The sequence below is a fragment of the Haliotis rubra genome, unplaced genomic scaffold (assembly GCF_003918875.1).
Source record: "Haliotis rubra isolate DU_JTF1 unplaced genomic scaffold, ASM391887v1 Scf750, whole genome shotgun sequence".
Lineage (NCBI taxonomy): Eukaryota > Metazoa > Mollusca > Gastropoda > Lepetellida > Haliotidae > Haliotis > Haliotis rubra.
Window position 1 is genome coordinate 340,221 of NW_025767469.1, and position 15,240 is coordinate 355,460.

The 15,240-nt window shown below is 39.6% G+C and overlaps 2 protein-coding genes across 6 annotated transcripts in view; both read right to left on the bottom strand.

The window, feature by feature from the left end:
- Positions 1 to 873: 873 nt before the first annotated feature.
- On the bottom strand, positions 874 to 11,209 carry LOC124260133. The gene is made up of 8 exons (XM_046694379.1): positions 10,908 to 11,209; positions 10,088 to 10,236; positions 7,509 to 7,622; positions 7,038 to 7,064; positions 5,330 to 5,516; positions 2,923 to 3,051; positions 1,555 to 1,630; positions 874 to 1,348 (listed from the first exon to the last, which is right to left on the bottom strand). Exons 1-8 carry the CDS (start codon positions 11,101 to 11,103, stop codon positions 874 to 876), a joined length of 1,353 nt encoding a protein of 450 aa, XP_046550335.1. The 5' UTR covers positions 11,104 to 11,209.
- LOC124260126 (protein MTSS 1-like) overlaps positions 11,136 to 15,240 on the bottom strand; it is a 98,997-nt gene continuing 94,892 nt past the window's right edge. For 4 of the 5 annotated variants that reach the window (XM_046694370.1, XM_046694369.1, XM_046694368.1 and 1 more), the window contains exons 10-11: positions 14,677 to 14,793; positions 11,136 to 11,348 (exon numbers count right to left, since the gene is read on the bottom strand). In XM_046694370.1, the coding sequence (XP_046550326.1) occupies positions 11,136 to 11,348; positions 14,677 to 14,793 (330 nt within the window). The remainder of the gene's footprint in view (positions 11,349 to 14,676; positions 14,794 to 15,240) is intronic. The other variant, XM_046694371.1, reaches the window with a different exon arrangement.

Consider the following 15,240-nt stretch of genomic DNA (forward strand, 5'->3'; position numbering starts at 1 on the left):
AGTATTTTCAAGGCAGCAGCAGGTTACACTGCTTCCGTTACTACATCTGACACTTGTAAGAATCATCTGTACAGCAAAGACACTGATCACAGGACCTGGAACATCTTCTCCATGGGTAACCTCGTCTTGAAAGCAGTATATTGCTCCAGATCGACAAAACTGGCGTAATTCCACGGAAACCTGCAGGATCATGGAAAATGGCCACCTCCACAACTGCTATCGCTCCTATACCCAGGGAACACTAGATCCATTGAAAGACTGCATACAACTGCTGCTAGACGAGCTCACCAGCTGGTGGAAATAGTTCTTGGGAAAATAGCGCTAACTCCACTGCAATTAGTTACCATGGTAACATCACTTCTTTGATGCCAACACTTACATTTTTCCTGTTTGTCAACAGTTATATTTCTTCGTTTCAAAAGTAAAAATTCCATGCAACATTTCATCAATCTTGACACAGTGTTGAATAAATCCTGCTTCACAAGATGCAAAGCATTGTCACACAGCCAAAGCTCATCATGCTTAACTGCACCCAACTACCGCCTGCAAAACCTTGAGAACGTTGAGAGAGCCCAAATGTACATCTCAAGAAAACATCTGACAAATCACACGTACATTACTCATCAAAGTAACAAACTGCAATGGTTCCAGCAAAACAACAGTTTCAAAAAGCCACAATGTATTAAACTTCAGAACTATCAGCAACCCTTCGTTTGAGTTCTAACACAAGTGAGTCTTGAGTAGGTGCACGGGGAGGAGGAGGGGCTTTACTGTAGATCTGCTCCATCTCCTGCAGCTCCTCCTCAGTGGGAGGCAGCGGAAGGTCATCGTTTGTGGTCGGCGCCCCTGCCACCGACTCGGAAAACTTGCGTGTCAGGCTTTGTATAACATTGGCATGTCCGTGTGTTTGCTCCAGTATAATGTGAGGCTCTGCATAGTGGGGACTACTTCCTGGGGCCGCTCTGCTAGGCGAAGCTGACCCTCCACTGTGCTGTTGGTGCGGCGCCTGCTGCTGTGGCCGGTGATGTTGTGGGATACGTCTCTGTTGATGGTGGTTGTGGGGTGATGCAGGATGTCCTTGCGGGTGCCCTTGTCCATGACCTTGATGTCCTTGAAGGTGCCCTGGGCCATGACCTTGAGGATGTCCTTGATGTTGCCCTGGACCATGTCCTTGATGTTGCCCTGGGCCATGACCTTGAGAATATCCTGGTGGATGACCTGGGCCATGGCCTTGTGGGTGACCTTGAGGATGGCCATGACCTTGAGGATGGCCATGACCTTGAGGATGACCATGACCTTGTGGGTGTCCACTTGAGTGTCCTTGAGGATGAGGATGACCTTGTCGTTGCTGTTGTTGTCTCAATTTAGTATCATGTATACTCTGCTGGATTAGTTGCAGTTCAGCATACGGGCCATCAGAGTGCTTATCCCCGCTGGGAATCCGCTTATGCTGCATAACTGGGCCCTGAGGAGGCCCAGATATCTCCTTGGGGGCGAAGCACGGACCTTCTGGGCTGCTGGGGATGCGCCTGTTACAGATACTGTCCTCCTCACAGGGGGAGGGGGCCTGGCGCTGTTGGCAGAAGTGTGCGGCGTGAAAGACTGTTGTTGGTTGTTGGGGTCGGGATGCCTGCAGCGGAAAGGAGAAAATCAGATGAAGAAAAAGGTTACACATCACAATATTATTAAAAACCTTACGACTATCAATCTCAATGATACAGTATTCTGAACAAGCAATAAAGAATCGCAAATAATTTAATTATTTATTACAAGTGAAAAGTGATTCAACATCAGTACATTATCCATCTGTTACAACATGGATGCTCATTACACAGGAAGCAGCAGAAGGAACGATGGGATGTCAGGTTTAGACTCAAGCTGCACGGAATGGCCATGTTAGTTGACACAAAGCATGCTGGTTCGAGGTGTTAGTGGCAGGAAGGTATCAGCTTCAGTTTGTACATGTATTTACAGTATTTTGGGTTTAAAGCAACTTTCAACAGTATTTCAGTCATGCCATAGGATGTCAATACCGTTACAGCCCAAAGCAATGCAGATGATTGATATTACCACCTCACTTAAGTCTCATGAACATGAGTTTGGTGCATCCAAACCAAGAAACAAGCAGGGCCGATTAACCAATGATCACTGCTTCAGGAAGTGCCAAGGGAGGTAACTCAATAAATAAATTTATCATCAGAATTCCCCTCCCACTTTCTCAGTCTTCCAAAAGTATATAAGCTTAAACCAGAGACACTCAAAAAATGAAAAACAGGACTTATCAAAGCATTAATTTTATCTGACGAGCAGCCATCAATTCAGCCATATCTGAATTCTGTTAACTGGCCCTCTAGAAACACGAAGTTACACGAACTGTTAAGTCGGGTCATGGAGTATATTCAGCATTTGTGACCCGTGAATATCCGGATTAGAATGGGTCTTCAGTAACCCATGCTTGTCATAAGAGGCAATCAACAGGATCGGGTGGTCAGGCTCGCTGACTTGATTGACACATGTCATCATATCCCAATTGCATTGAACTGTGTTACTGAAAACCAATTCTTACCCGGATCTTCACAGGTTTTTAAATCTTGGGCAGGCAAACTGATGCTCAAGATAATGATCACAGATCCATGCCTTTCATCAGGCAAGGGTATGTTGCTTCAATATTTCCAGATAAACAAATATCTTTGCATTTTTATTCACTGATCCAGAAATATTACAGCAACGACACAAGGGCCTTTGGGTCAAAGACACACATTCAGCCAAATGATAGTGACCACCCAATCCTCAGTGGTCACTCCAATAGCATGTTGTACTGGGACCTATTCTTACACGAATCTCAACGGGCATTTTGGAGCAGAACTACAGACCGCTCCATGCTAGAATTGTATACATATGGTCCTTTACAATGACACACACCTGCTGTTGACGCAGGGCGTTTGGGTTGCAATACACTACGATAGGCAGTATACACGTCCCGACTGCGCGGAATCGTGTAATATTTCTCGTGATCAGTTTCCACGACGCCTGTAGGAGCTATTTGAAAATCTGCAAACATAGCAAAAAACAAAACATGACAGACAGGCACGATGCAACAGTGAAGAAATGTAGCAGTACTTGCTGAGAGAGCGACACATCCCAAGAAACCAGTGTTTGTGGTGACTATCTTAACATGGATACACAAGTAAAGTACTTCTGAAATCATGTGGGGCGGTGGGGTAGCCTAGTGATTAACATGCTCCCTCGTCACACTGAAGACCTGGCCGCAATTGCTCGAAACAAACTTAAGTCTGAGTTTTGACTTAAGTTAGAGCTTTTACTCAAATTTGAGAAAAATCCATTTTCCAGAATGAACTGAAATCGACATTAAACTCAAACATAGTAGACAATTTGAGTTTTGTGGATAGATTACTTAAGTTATTTGGGCTTTTTCATTTTATAAGTGCAGTTGAGTTAAAAATACAGATTGAAATTTGAGTAAAAACTTAAGTTTGTTTCGAGAAATCGGGGCCTGGATTCGATTCTAGACATGGGTACAATGTGTGAAGCCCATTTCTAGCGTCCCCCGCTGTGATATTGCTGGAATATTGCTAAAAGCAGCATAGAACCATACTCACTCACTCTAAATTCATGTTAATACATACAACTTATCACTAATTTTTCAGCTTTGTGGATTTCACTCATAACAGGACCTATCAACAGAACAGTTATTAAAGCTTAGTTGTATATTTCCGCATTAATGCCATCTAAAAAAACGTTGAAATTTCAGAAAAGAACTTGAAATTTTTTATTTTGGAACAAATATTGATTTTAAACAAATTATTCCTACCAGAGACACTAAGTCAAGTATCCTTGAGAAATTCTGGGGTTTCATGTAGTTAGGAATTGAACCTGGGACTTTGGTAAAGGCTTTAATCACTAGGCAAAACCCATCTCCTCCATACTCATATCATAGGACACCAACCTAGGTGCACATTCTTCATGTGATATCTAACTTTCAAATTTAAAAGCACCCCAATACCAGATTCCTGGGAGTGTCTAATTCTTCTCTCAGCAAGTAACACAGCATAATCGTGTATTTATAATAAACAAAACACATACCAAACTTATCACGGAGACAAGAAAATAAACTCCAGTTGCCTACCACTGCAAGACCAAAAAATTGATGTGGATACATTCATAAATATCACAATCACATGCTACAAGTAATATCAAACAACAGTCAAACATGCAAGGGCAGTTGATCAAGGTTTCATAAACTGCAGGGAGTATATTTCTGAGAGTATCCAACTGGAGATTTATTTACAGGAACTTAACCTTTTGCATATTGCATACTTATCATCCCAGTCATGGAAGGTGACCTTTGATCTAACACTGACTGTTTTGACTTGTTTCTGAGACCTTTTTGGGGTCCAAAGGTTTTGAAAATCTATCAATATTTTAAAGCAATTTTTGTGTTTATTACACCATTGTTCAAACCAAGGTTTTTGAAAATCAATCAGTATGTTTAAAACCAACAATGTTGATGCAAAAAATATTATTTCCTATCTTTTATACCATTAAAACAAGAAGTTTTGAAATCCAAGTATATTTGTTTAAGTAATCCATTTGTTTCAATGGCAAAATGATATAAGCTAGCTCCTTAAATATGTTGAAACATTCTCTTGAAACACATTTTTTAAAAATCATTCAGTACGTTTTGAAGTCGGTGTCTGGACGCCAAAAATTATGATCCATAACAACCACGTCTTCCAAAATGAGAATATTTTTTTATGAAAATGTGAACTGCATGCAGACATACCTGGCATTCATGAGAAAAATAATATTCCCTTGAAACAAAATATTTGCAGACATGCTATATGCTTGACATATCCGTGAAAATGAACAATAAAAAAAACTTGATCATCCCACAACATGCATTCTGTCTACATGGCACAGTGAACGTCAATCAACAACTTCAACACGAGGGATGAGAATGGAATCTCATTGAAGCAAATGGGGATAACTATTGACCGAACACTGATATTCAAAACAAGGGGGGATAACTCAGTACTAAGTTGTTACACTTTCTGTATAGCTTAACTGAACTGCAGACCAATTGGTAAAATGATATATTTAAAAAACAAAGCACCTGCTGAACATTAAATTATCATAATCAAAACATTTTATAAACATTTCGAATTCTAAACCCAAAGATGCCTTTGAAAGGAATGACTTGGTAAATTTCGTAAAATGAAACCTTTATGTTTATCTCATCAAAAAGTGTAACAGTTTGCTAATCACTTCACTCCGACAACATCACTTTGTAACCACGGCAACTGCCTACCTCCTGAGGCTATGGTGTCCTCTGATCCTGACGGCGTACTGTTCATGGTGCCGTAGCCACTGGAGCACTGTAGCGATGTGTGGCTGGTGTGGCTCTGGGTGTCGTACGTACATTCCAGAGCTGCGGTACTCGCCTCCAATTCCCGTATCGCCTCGGCTAACTCCAGGGAATTCTGCTGCATTTGTTGCTGGAAGATACAAGTCGACAATAAAGCAACAGCTGAAAACAGTCAGTCACGAGCCACAAGTTAACGCTAGAGAGGCTGCTAAGAGCAGCAAAGTCATGAAATGAATGTGAAAAGCCCTACCTTCAATTTTTCAGTTGCTTCATTGATCTCAAAGAAATCATTATCAAACGAAGGAACTTTTGTCAAATTGTCAGCACTTCTGTACTTCAGTTGCACATGTTTTTCTATAAACATCTTAAAGTGTTTATGCATTCTAAAATATAATGTTTTTTGCTCCTGTGAACTCACAAACCACTGACTGGCTTGTCATTGCACACAGTTTATGAGAAGCACTGCTTTTAAACTGACATTGTGGCTTTATTAACGGAAGGGGAATTCCTATTAATTATACAAATTTCATATTTGCATTAATTTCATGACTTAAACTGACTATTTCCATTAATATTTATTAATGCATATATCATGTAATTTATCAGTGAACAGGAAAATACTTAATAAATCTGTTACGAATTTTTCAAGCATTAAATTATCTAAACTTAAGAAATTTATATGATTCAGTTTATATTTAAGAATAAAATGAAGCACTTACAGAGTGTTGGACAAATACATTTGATACATTTTTTTACAAAGACACATTTACAAATCTAAAACGTTAATTACTTGATCTAGACTTTTGTTTCAGTATCAATGAAGAACTGATAAACATGTTCATGCACAAACACAGACATTCTTTAAGAAAATTGTTAGTTGTCGAAATGTCAACATTCTTTTGAGACCATGATGCACAAGATTGAACAAGGAAACTAGAATTCACTGACACTGGACAAACATTAGTTACTTTCTTAACTACACAATATTTGCTAACTTAGCACATGAAAATGAAACTACAATATTGACCATTAACACTACAGACACAAGTTTTAGTTATTCCTAAGAGGATCTAATTAGTTATATTAGTTCCCTGTTATTTTCCAATTATTACTGACAAGCTTGGCCCTGTGTTGTGCAGAAACAAAAGCAAAAAGCATTACACAATCAAAGCGTGAGTGAACATGTGTCATATTTCTCATGTTGTGCCCGGAAACAACAAACTTTACTTAAAATGGGTTAAGGTGTAAAAGCAGGGGAGGTAATTGGGGAAGTATTCCAATTTACATTAACTTGTCCTCACTATTACTGAATAGGCAGGATAATTGTTTCAAGTAAAGGTATAAACACAAATACTTCATAATAATATGAATGTTGTGATATAAAAAATTAAATGGTTTTATAATTTTATAGTTGAACATTATTGATACACCACCCAAAGCAGAGACCATATACCGGTATATGGTCTCTGCCCAAAGTGACAATAATTTACTTTACTCCTTGAACTGTGACAATTTAAGATGCCCATAAATATTGTAAATAAATAGAACTAGTAAATTTTTGGCAGATGGTTCTGAGATAGTGACTCTTGAAAAACAGGTGCAGATGGAAGAGAAGCATCTTTGCTTGATCTTATTGTGAAAAATGTCCTACCAGGCTGTCTGGGCTTCCGTTTCTAGTCTAAAGGAGAAACGAAATAATTTAAGTTTTCTTTCCATACTTCGGCATCTACAAACACTGAAAATTTCTCCCTTTTCAAAGAACTTCTATTTCAAGTATCAGGAAACAATAATTTTTTTTTTTTTTTTTAAAGATCAACGAAGAAGTAGTCTAAAGAAATTAACATACGGAAAACTTCACAATTCACAAAAATTCCACAAGACATACTACAGATGCTGCACTAACATACTTCGTTATTCTTTTCTAATCCAGAAACCATTTATCACAGACTGTTACAAAAAGACAACAATTTAAAACAATTTTTACTACAAATTGAATCGAATCAAAGAATCCAAAAGTGCCAGAAAAAAGTGCAATATCCAAAAACCTTGACACCACAGAAGCAAATCTATCTGGAGCGCACACTTTTCACACGCGATGGCGACAGACGTCAATCAATCTTGCCTTATGTACATCATCCTCGTCGCTATCATATTCAACATTTAAGGCTGCGGTGCAGCTATCAAGTGACTTGATGGCCTCCTGAAGGTCCAACATATCTGATTGAGTCAGGGACGGCTGTTCAGAGGAGCAAGAGGTCAAAGGTCAGAGGTCAAACCAAGAAGATAGCTCGAAAATAAACTAAAACATGTTGGTAATTCAACATAGACATGTTCAACCTATAGAGAGTGTGTTAAAAAGAGAACTTTGCTGTCGGACACCCACTGTGATTGAATTAACAAAAATTGTTTGTATTTCAATCCCAAGAAGTAGATATATTGGTCTCCTGAATAATTTTGATTTGGCGAACATTGTCCCAGATCACACGATGTTAAGATTAGTTTGAGAAGACAGCTTTTGTGTACTTATATTGCCATGGCAGCTATCGGCTTTCAATATTGACTCTAAGCTAAGCAATCCTTGTTTTATCCCTTGGAGTCATCATATCCCAATTGCGTAGATCAATGCTCATGCTATTGATCAATGGATTGTCTAGTCCAGACTCAATTATTTACACACTGCAGCCATATAGCTGGAATGTTGCTGAGTGCGGCGTAAAACTAAACTCAATCACTTATACCCTTGAGCCAAATGCAATGAAATATGTACCATCTTTTAACATATTTTCGGATAAAACACGGGCAGCAGACATAATTTATTCCGTTCATCAAGGCACCTAACTTATACTGACAAAGTTGAAACTTAAAGTTCTTTAAGTTGTAACGGGTCCAACAACAAGGCTATGAAGACACTACAAGTTGTACTCTCACACTAATGGCTTCCCTGTAATCTTCCAGGAAATCAACCACAATTGCTAAAATGTCGAGAGACGGCTGAAGGAGAGACCTAGGATCAAGTGAATCAGGGATGTGTGTCCGACAAGAAAGTATGACTACATATTACTGCTTAGAAAGGAGGACAAACCCTTGAGCAAGAAGACAACCACAGAGGGATTCAAACCAATGTTCGCAAGTGAACACTTTAACCGCTGCACTACCCCCACTGACTCTAATCACTCAAGTTTTGGTTGAGAATACTGATCAAAAGAATCAGCCAAAGTCTGAATTAATCAGTAGTTCCCATTTATGATTGGGTTGGCTTCAGGGTTCCAGCGTTCTAAGCAGTCATAGGCTCTACATAAATTGTTAAAACACAGCATAAACACAAGACTTGCAACTAAGTATAAGCAAAGCATTCATTTGAACAGAATTTCCGGTGGAGACCAATTACGATAAAACTTTCTCAATGTTTACACTTCTCTTTTTAATTCTAAATTTTCATACTTTGTTTCTGCCAATTTTGATAATTAGTGAGAAAAAATCATCAGTGAGAAGACTTATGTAACAGGAATGCCAAATATCAGAAAATGTTAAGAACTTGACCTGGTACTACTTCAGCATAAAGGAAAGGGTCCAAATAATGTCTCCGATCACTTCCATATTCACCTTTTGTAATAGTAAATAGCTCCACCTCAATGTTCAAAACATATCTCTTTAAAAAATAATCTTAAAAAATCAAACTTTTTATCTTTGTCTTAGTAGCATGTGAATATAGAAGTAGATCAAACAAGCATCAAATGCTGTTTCCAGAAGAGCAAAGTTTGAAAGAAAATGATGTCAAACAAAGAGGAAAGTTCCAGCTTGCTTGATTGAGAGAGCATGCTCTACAACTGGTTTCAGTGTTAGCAATCAGCATGTCAATCATTAAAGAATTAGTCACATATAATGGCGAGACAGTTTCATAGAGTTGTGAATGTCACCAAGGGAGACAACAATATGTTACACCATATCAGGATTCAGGGCGCATACAGGCCTTTTAAGGCCCAAAGTCGGCCGAAACCCTTATCTACCTACCTATTAGGATTCAATTACAAGTGTACACTGAACAAATATATTGACACTGACTAAATTTAAAACAAGAAAATATATTGTGGGTTCTTCCAAGACGTTTCTAGTTTTTGAATAAAGGAAATTGAAATATCAGTTCATAATATATGACAGAAACAACTGACACATTTCAACTCAAATAATTTTCTTTCCCCAGTCATATATCCAGGGATCTGTCCCAAAATCAATCTTAGAACTATAACATTACCTATAGAGATAAAATATATGAATTACAATTATTTCAGGCATAAGATGGCTTTGTTGAACAAGGGGCCTGGGTTTAGTCTGCTGCAATTAGATCTCTAAGAAATCTTATCTCCCTTTATCAAACATGGATCTATGATACAAACAGCACCAAGATAACAATATATAACAGCACAGGATGAAATGGAAACTTTGATGACAAGTAAAACAGAATTGTAAGAGTTATCCCCCTTGGACTGTAAGAGTTATCCCCCTTGGATTGTAAGAGTTATCCCCTCAGACTGTAAGAGTTATCCCCTCAGACTGTAAGAGTTATCGCCCTTAGACTGTAAGAGTTGTCCCCCTTGGTGATGTCCACAGAAGCCCAGTGGTTAAGTCTTGTATGAGTCAGCTACAGGAGTGATGATGTGACCATGACATGGCCAGCTGGAGCCCCCGGAGTCCTGTCGTTACCTGTGCAGCAGCATTATTAGATGGGGTTGGGGGCGAGGACGATGTGTCGCTGTCGGGGGAGTGGACGATCACTGGCTCCACGTCCTTCTTCTTATCAGCAGCCATCTGAGCTATCTCAGCGGCGTTTGCGTAGATCGGCGATTGGGAAACTGAAACCAGGATACCCACAAAATAATGTAACACACGCAATTATCCAAGTACTGGTGCAGACACACACACACATCTCCCTCTATTGAAGAGAGCAAAACATTAGTACCCTGTGAACCACAGCTCCGTGAAGCATACCACTCATGTACATCGAACACACACTCTTTGTGAAGCATTCAAAACATTCATACATTGAAAACTCCACTAATTTAGAGCCTACAAAAATATATGTATACAGAGCAACCCACACTATTGATGACAACAAAATATTTATACATTTATCAACATTGCTTTTTTGAGTGAGTGAGTGAATGAGTGAGTGAGTTTAGTTTTACGCCGCTTTTAGAAATATTCAAGCAATATCACGTCAGGGGACACTAGAAATGGGCTTCACAAATTGTACCAATGTGAGGAATCGAACACAGGTCTTCGGCGTGACGAATGAACGGTTTAACCACTAGGCTACCCGACTGCCCCTGCTTTTTTAAAGCAGATTTCACCTTTATAAATTTGGTTATAATAAACAGAAATCTAAATTATTCCTTGAAAAGTTTTCCACGAAACTAATAATACTGCAAATTATCTTATGACTGCATTCATCAAACAAGCAAACCCAGGCATGGCTAAAGGACGTAACTCAATATGGCAAATGAAGTCATCCTACAAAACTCACCTGTATGAGGCACCATAGGAGGTGGCACAGCCTTGGGTTTGGGTTTGGGCCCAAGCGGTGGGAGGACTGGCTGCATCTTGTTGATTGTAGCAGACGGTCGCGAGTATGGCGACGCACTCACAGTACTGTGTGGACGTCCATGTTTAGCTCCGCCCTGAGCTCCACGGGAATCGGCCTCCTTCAGCTTCTCTAACATCTCCGGTGCTGGAGGTTGGAAAAGTTCCGCTTTCAGAGCTGGGCGATTGTGATGTGACTTTTCATAGGCAGACGAAATCGTGTGTGGGCGGAAGTCATCTCCCTTCTGAGCGCGCTGTTGGGGGCATTAGGCCAGTTGTTCCATGTGGAGCTGGCAGACGGGGTAGCGGGGTAGTGTTCTGAGGGTGTGGTTGGGGTGGAGTCAACGTCAGGGGTACCAGTACTAGTACTGTCCTTGTCCGAGTTCTGAAAATAGTTGTCTTTCTTGTCAACAAATTATTACAATATTAACTATATACAAACATATCAAAACTTGAAAAAGTAATAATTGTTTTAATACAAAAGACTCAAGACTTCAGATCCATATTTTGATTCTCCTAAGGCGAGATGCTGTCTTCAGCTGACTGGGTGACGTTACATATGAGTATGATGTTAAAGCCAGGTAAGCTAATAACAATATATTACCATCTCACAACATTTGTAACTTAATCTTAACACAAGGTTTTATTATTCGTTTTTGGCTTGGTTTACGGATTAACTGAACTTAAAAACTGACAGAAAATATCAGAATGAAAAGCTTTTTTTTTTTCAAAAATGACTGTAAATATGAATATGAATGCACACTGCAAATGTAACCCAGTCAAATGACTGTAAAAACTTCTTTTACCAAAATTATCAGAGATATTTATGTGATTGCAAGTAAAAAATTTGCAACCATAAATCATTTTTCTTTATTTTCTTATCAAGTAAAGGAACCAAATCAAATCAAACTTTTGACTAATTTTTTCGACCGTAAATCAAAATCCGTCAACCAAATACCAAGGTCTGTCTCAGTTTGTCTGTCTCAATGCACTCGATGCACGTTACAGATTCAAGGTACTTGAAGCATTAAGAAGCAGCAAGCTGCAATTAGAGGTTAAAAGGCACAACACTGAGGGTGGGCAGGTGATGGTAAAATGCAAGCTGGACACACAACACTTACACCCACAAAATCATCTGATAGTTCGGTGATGGTGTGCAAGCTTACTGTTGATACACCTAGACAATGCAAGACAGTGTTCGAAATTAAACATGAAATTCCAGGGTCCTTGCCGTAACTCAAAAAGACCCTAGATTCAAACACTTACTGAGCAAACTTCAAGGACCCCCGAAGACCTGTCAAAATTTCAAACACTGCATGTCCTGCCATATTTGACATACCAATGCCTAGTGTCTACGTAGTTAAAAACATTCTATTGGAAGCTGAGTAAAATGCACTAGAAACCTGGTTTTACTCTCCGGGGTGATCAGCAACTTATTTATGTTTAGTTACATTCAGAAGCCACAATAAACTGACTGACTGACTGAGTTTGGTTTTACGCCGCTTTTAGGAATATTCCAGCAACATCACGGCAGGGGACACCAGAAATGGGCTTCACACAATGTACCCGTGTGGAGATTCGAACCCGGGTCTTCGGCGTGACGAGCCAACGCTTTAACTACTATGCTACCCCACCGCCCCGACACAATAAACAAAAACAGAATAAGTCTTGGTTCAATATATTTTGTTTGATTGCTCCTTTTATGATAGATTACAAAAAAATGTGACTAAAGATAGTTTGTGAGCAACATCTTATCGAATGCATATTTAGTCTGTGGTCAATGCTAAAGAGGAAGTCTTTTTTGGAAAGTCTGTTGTTTGTTGTTTAACGTTGTACTCAGCATTATTCCAGCTATATGACAGTTGTCTGTATATGTCTGAGGCTGAACCAGACAATCCAGTGACTGACATCATGAGCATCCTTCTACTCAACTAGGATGTGAGGACAAGCATCAACCACGCCTTTTCTGTTAGTCGCCTCTCAAGACAAGCATGGATTGCTGAGGAGTCATTCTTAATGTGATCCTCATAAATACATATGTCTGCAATTGTGCAAAACAACTAAACATCCTGCACTAGACCGACTGACTGAGTTTGGTTTTACGCCGCTTTTAGCAATATTCCAGCAATATCACGGCGGGGGACAGCAGAAATGGGTTTCACTCATTGTACCCATGTGGGGATTCGAACCCGGGTCTTCGGCGTGACGAGCCAACGCTTTAACCACTAGACTACTCCACCGCCACTCCTGCACTAGAAACAGTACAAGTATTTATTTTTTTCCTCATAAAAGAGATCAACTCAACGATTGTCTGTGACAGTGACCATGGCATTCCCAGAGTTCAGCTACTCTTCCAAATGACCAATGAGTGTAGGTATGACTGAGATGACTGAGGCACTTTTCACAGCAAGCAATGACCTAACATCTGACTAAGTATATGACATGATCGATCTGAGGGGCACCTGTTGCCATGACGATGCTATGGAATGACATGATTATTGTTGCAAGTTGAACAAATGTTGTGAAAGCAAGAAAAGGGAAATAGTTCTGAAGCTTCTTATAACATTGAAATATTAAACATTGCTTCATGAATGTGGACTGTCTGTCTGTATGGAGACAAGTGTTTCTACTTCCATTTCACTAATATTTCAATTCATGTTTTGCAGATAGTAAGGTTTTACGCTGCTTTCCAGCAGTATCATGACCGGGAGACACCAGAAATGGGCTTCACACAGTGCACACGTGTTGGAAATTGAAAACAAGTCTTCAGCATTACGGGCAAACACTTTAACCACAAAGCTACCCTACCACCCCTCCTGTTTTGAAATACCTGATTGGTTTTTGTGTCAGACCTACTTACATACAGCTTTGAAATTGTAGTACGACAACAATAAAGAGCAGTATTAATATATATTCTACGAAACATCGGACTCATATTGCGTGTACAATAGTATTTCTTTGCTTTTCTTCACTGATCGGTATACCCCAAAGGGATCATTCATTCATCCATAGTGCTTACTCATGCATGATCAGGTACATGCTTACAATATTGGGGGGGATTAACTGACTCTACAGAGATAACATGGATATACTGTAGGAAATGCCATGCTGACCAGGAAACGATGTTTGGCCCTGAATGGCACTGGTCAGACGAACAGTAATTCATATCAATATATCACCAGATGCATTCAAGGAAAGGGATGGACGGTATAACATATTTCCAATTTTATGAGGTAAAATACAGTTTTCATTCTTCATGCTGCAAAGAGGTAATCTCCCCTCGGGGCAAATATTCATTACTTCAACATTTGTGAAGGCATTCAAGGAAAGGGATGGACGGTATAACATATTTCCAATTTTATGAGGTAAAATACAGTTTTCATTCTTCATGCTGCAAAGAGGTAATCTCCCCTCGGGGCAAATATTCATTACTTCAACATTTGTGAAGGCATTCAAGGAAAGGGATGGACGGTATAACATATTTCCAATTTTATGAGGTAAAATACAGTTTTCATTCTTCATGCTGCAAAGAGGTAATCTCCACTCGGGGCAAATATTCATAACTTCAACATTTGTGAAACTTTGACGGAGGAGAGGTTTCTGTCAAGACGAGGGTAAAACCAGGCAGATCTATGACTAATGTCTAGATGCTGAGAGGCAGTTGCCGACTGTTGGCGTGTACGGTCTAGACGAAGTGTGGGGACAAAGCCTACCTGTGGCAGATTAAGGGATAGGGGAGTGGTGGGCCGCAAGAACAGCGTATCCTGGGACGTGAAGCCGGAGTCCTGTGATGACACGCTCATTAAGCGTTGAGTTCCCACGGTCGGTTGCTGTGTGTGTGGAGAGAGAAAATAATAGCATACACATGCCCAAATGCATGATGGTTGTCGGGTATTCAGAACGGCTGCTCGTATACGCCTTATATCCAAAATTGGTACAAACCGGTAATATTGCCAAGACAGCTCAGGACCTTACCATTATCGCCCCAAAATGCCAAATATTAAACGGACAAATGACTTCAAGAAAAAACTGTGTAAAAATCACACGTCTTACAAGGAATCAGATGTGACTTAAATTTCTGTGGAAAATTGCTAATGTAACCTTTTCAATTGGGTCATAAAGATTGTGCATTTCAGATTTACAAGAGCTGTCAGTGACAAGAAACTCAATTTAAAACTGAAACCATAATTTCACGAAAGTTAAATTTCCTGATGTGACGGCCTAATGAGCAGCAGCGCTGCATACAGCAAGCGTCTTGATTGACTGCAACATGCACA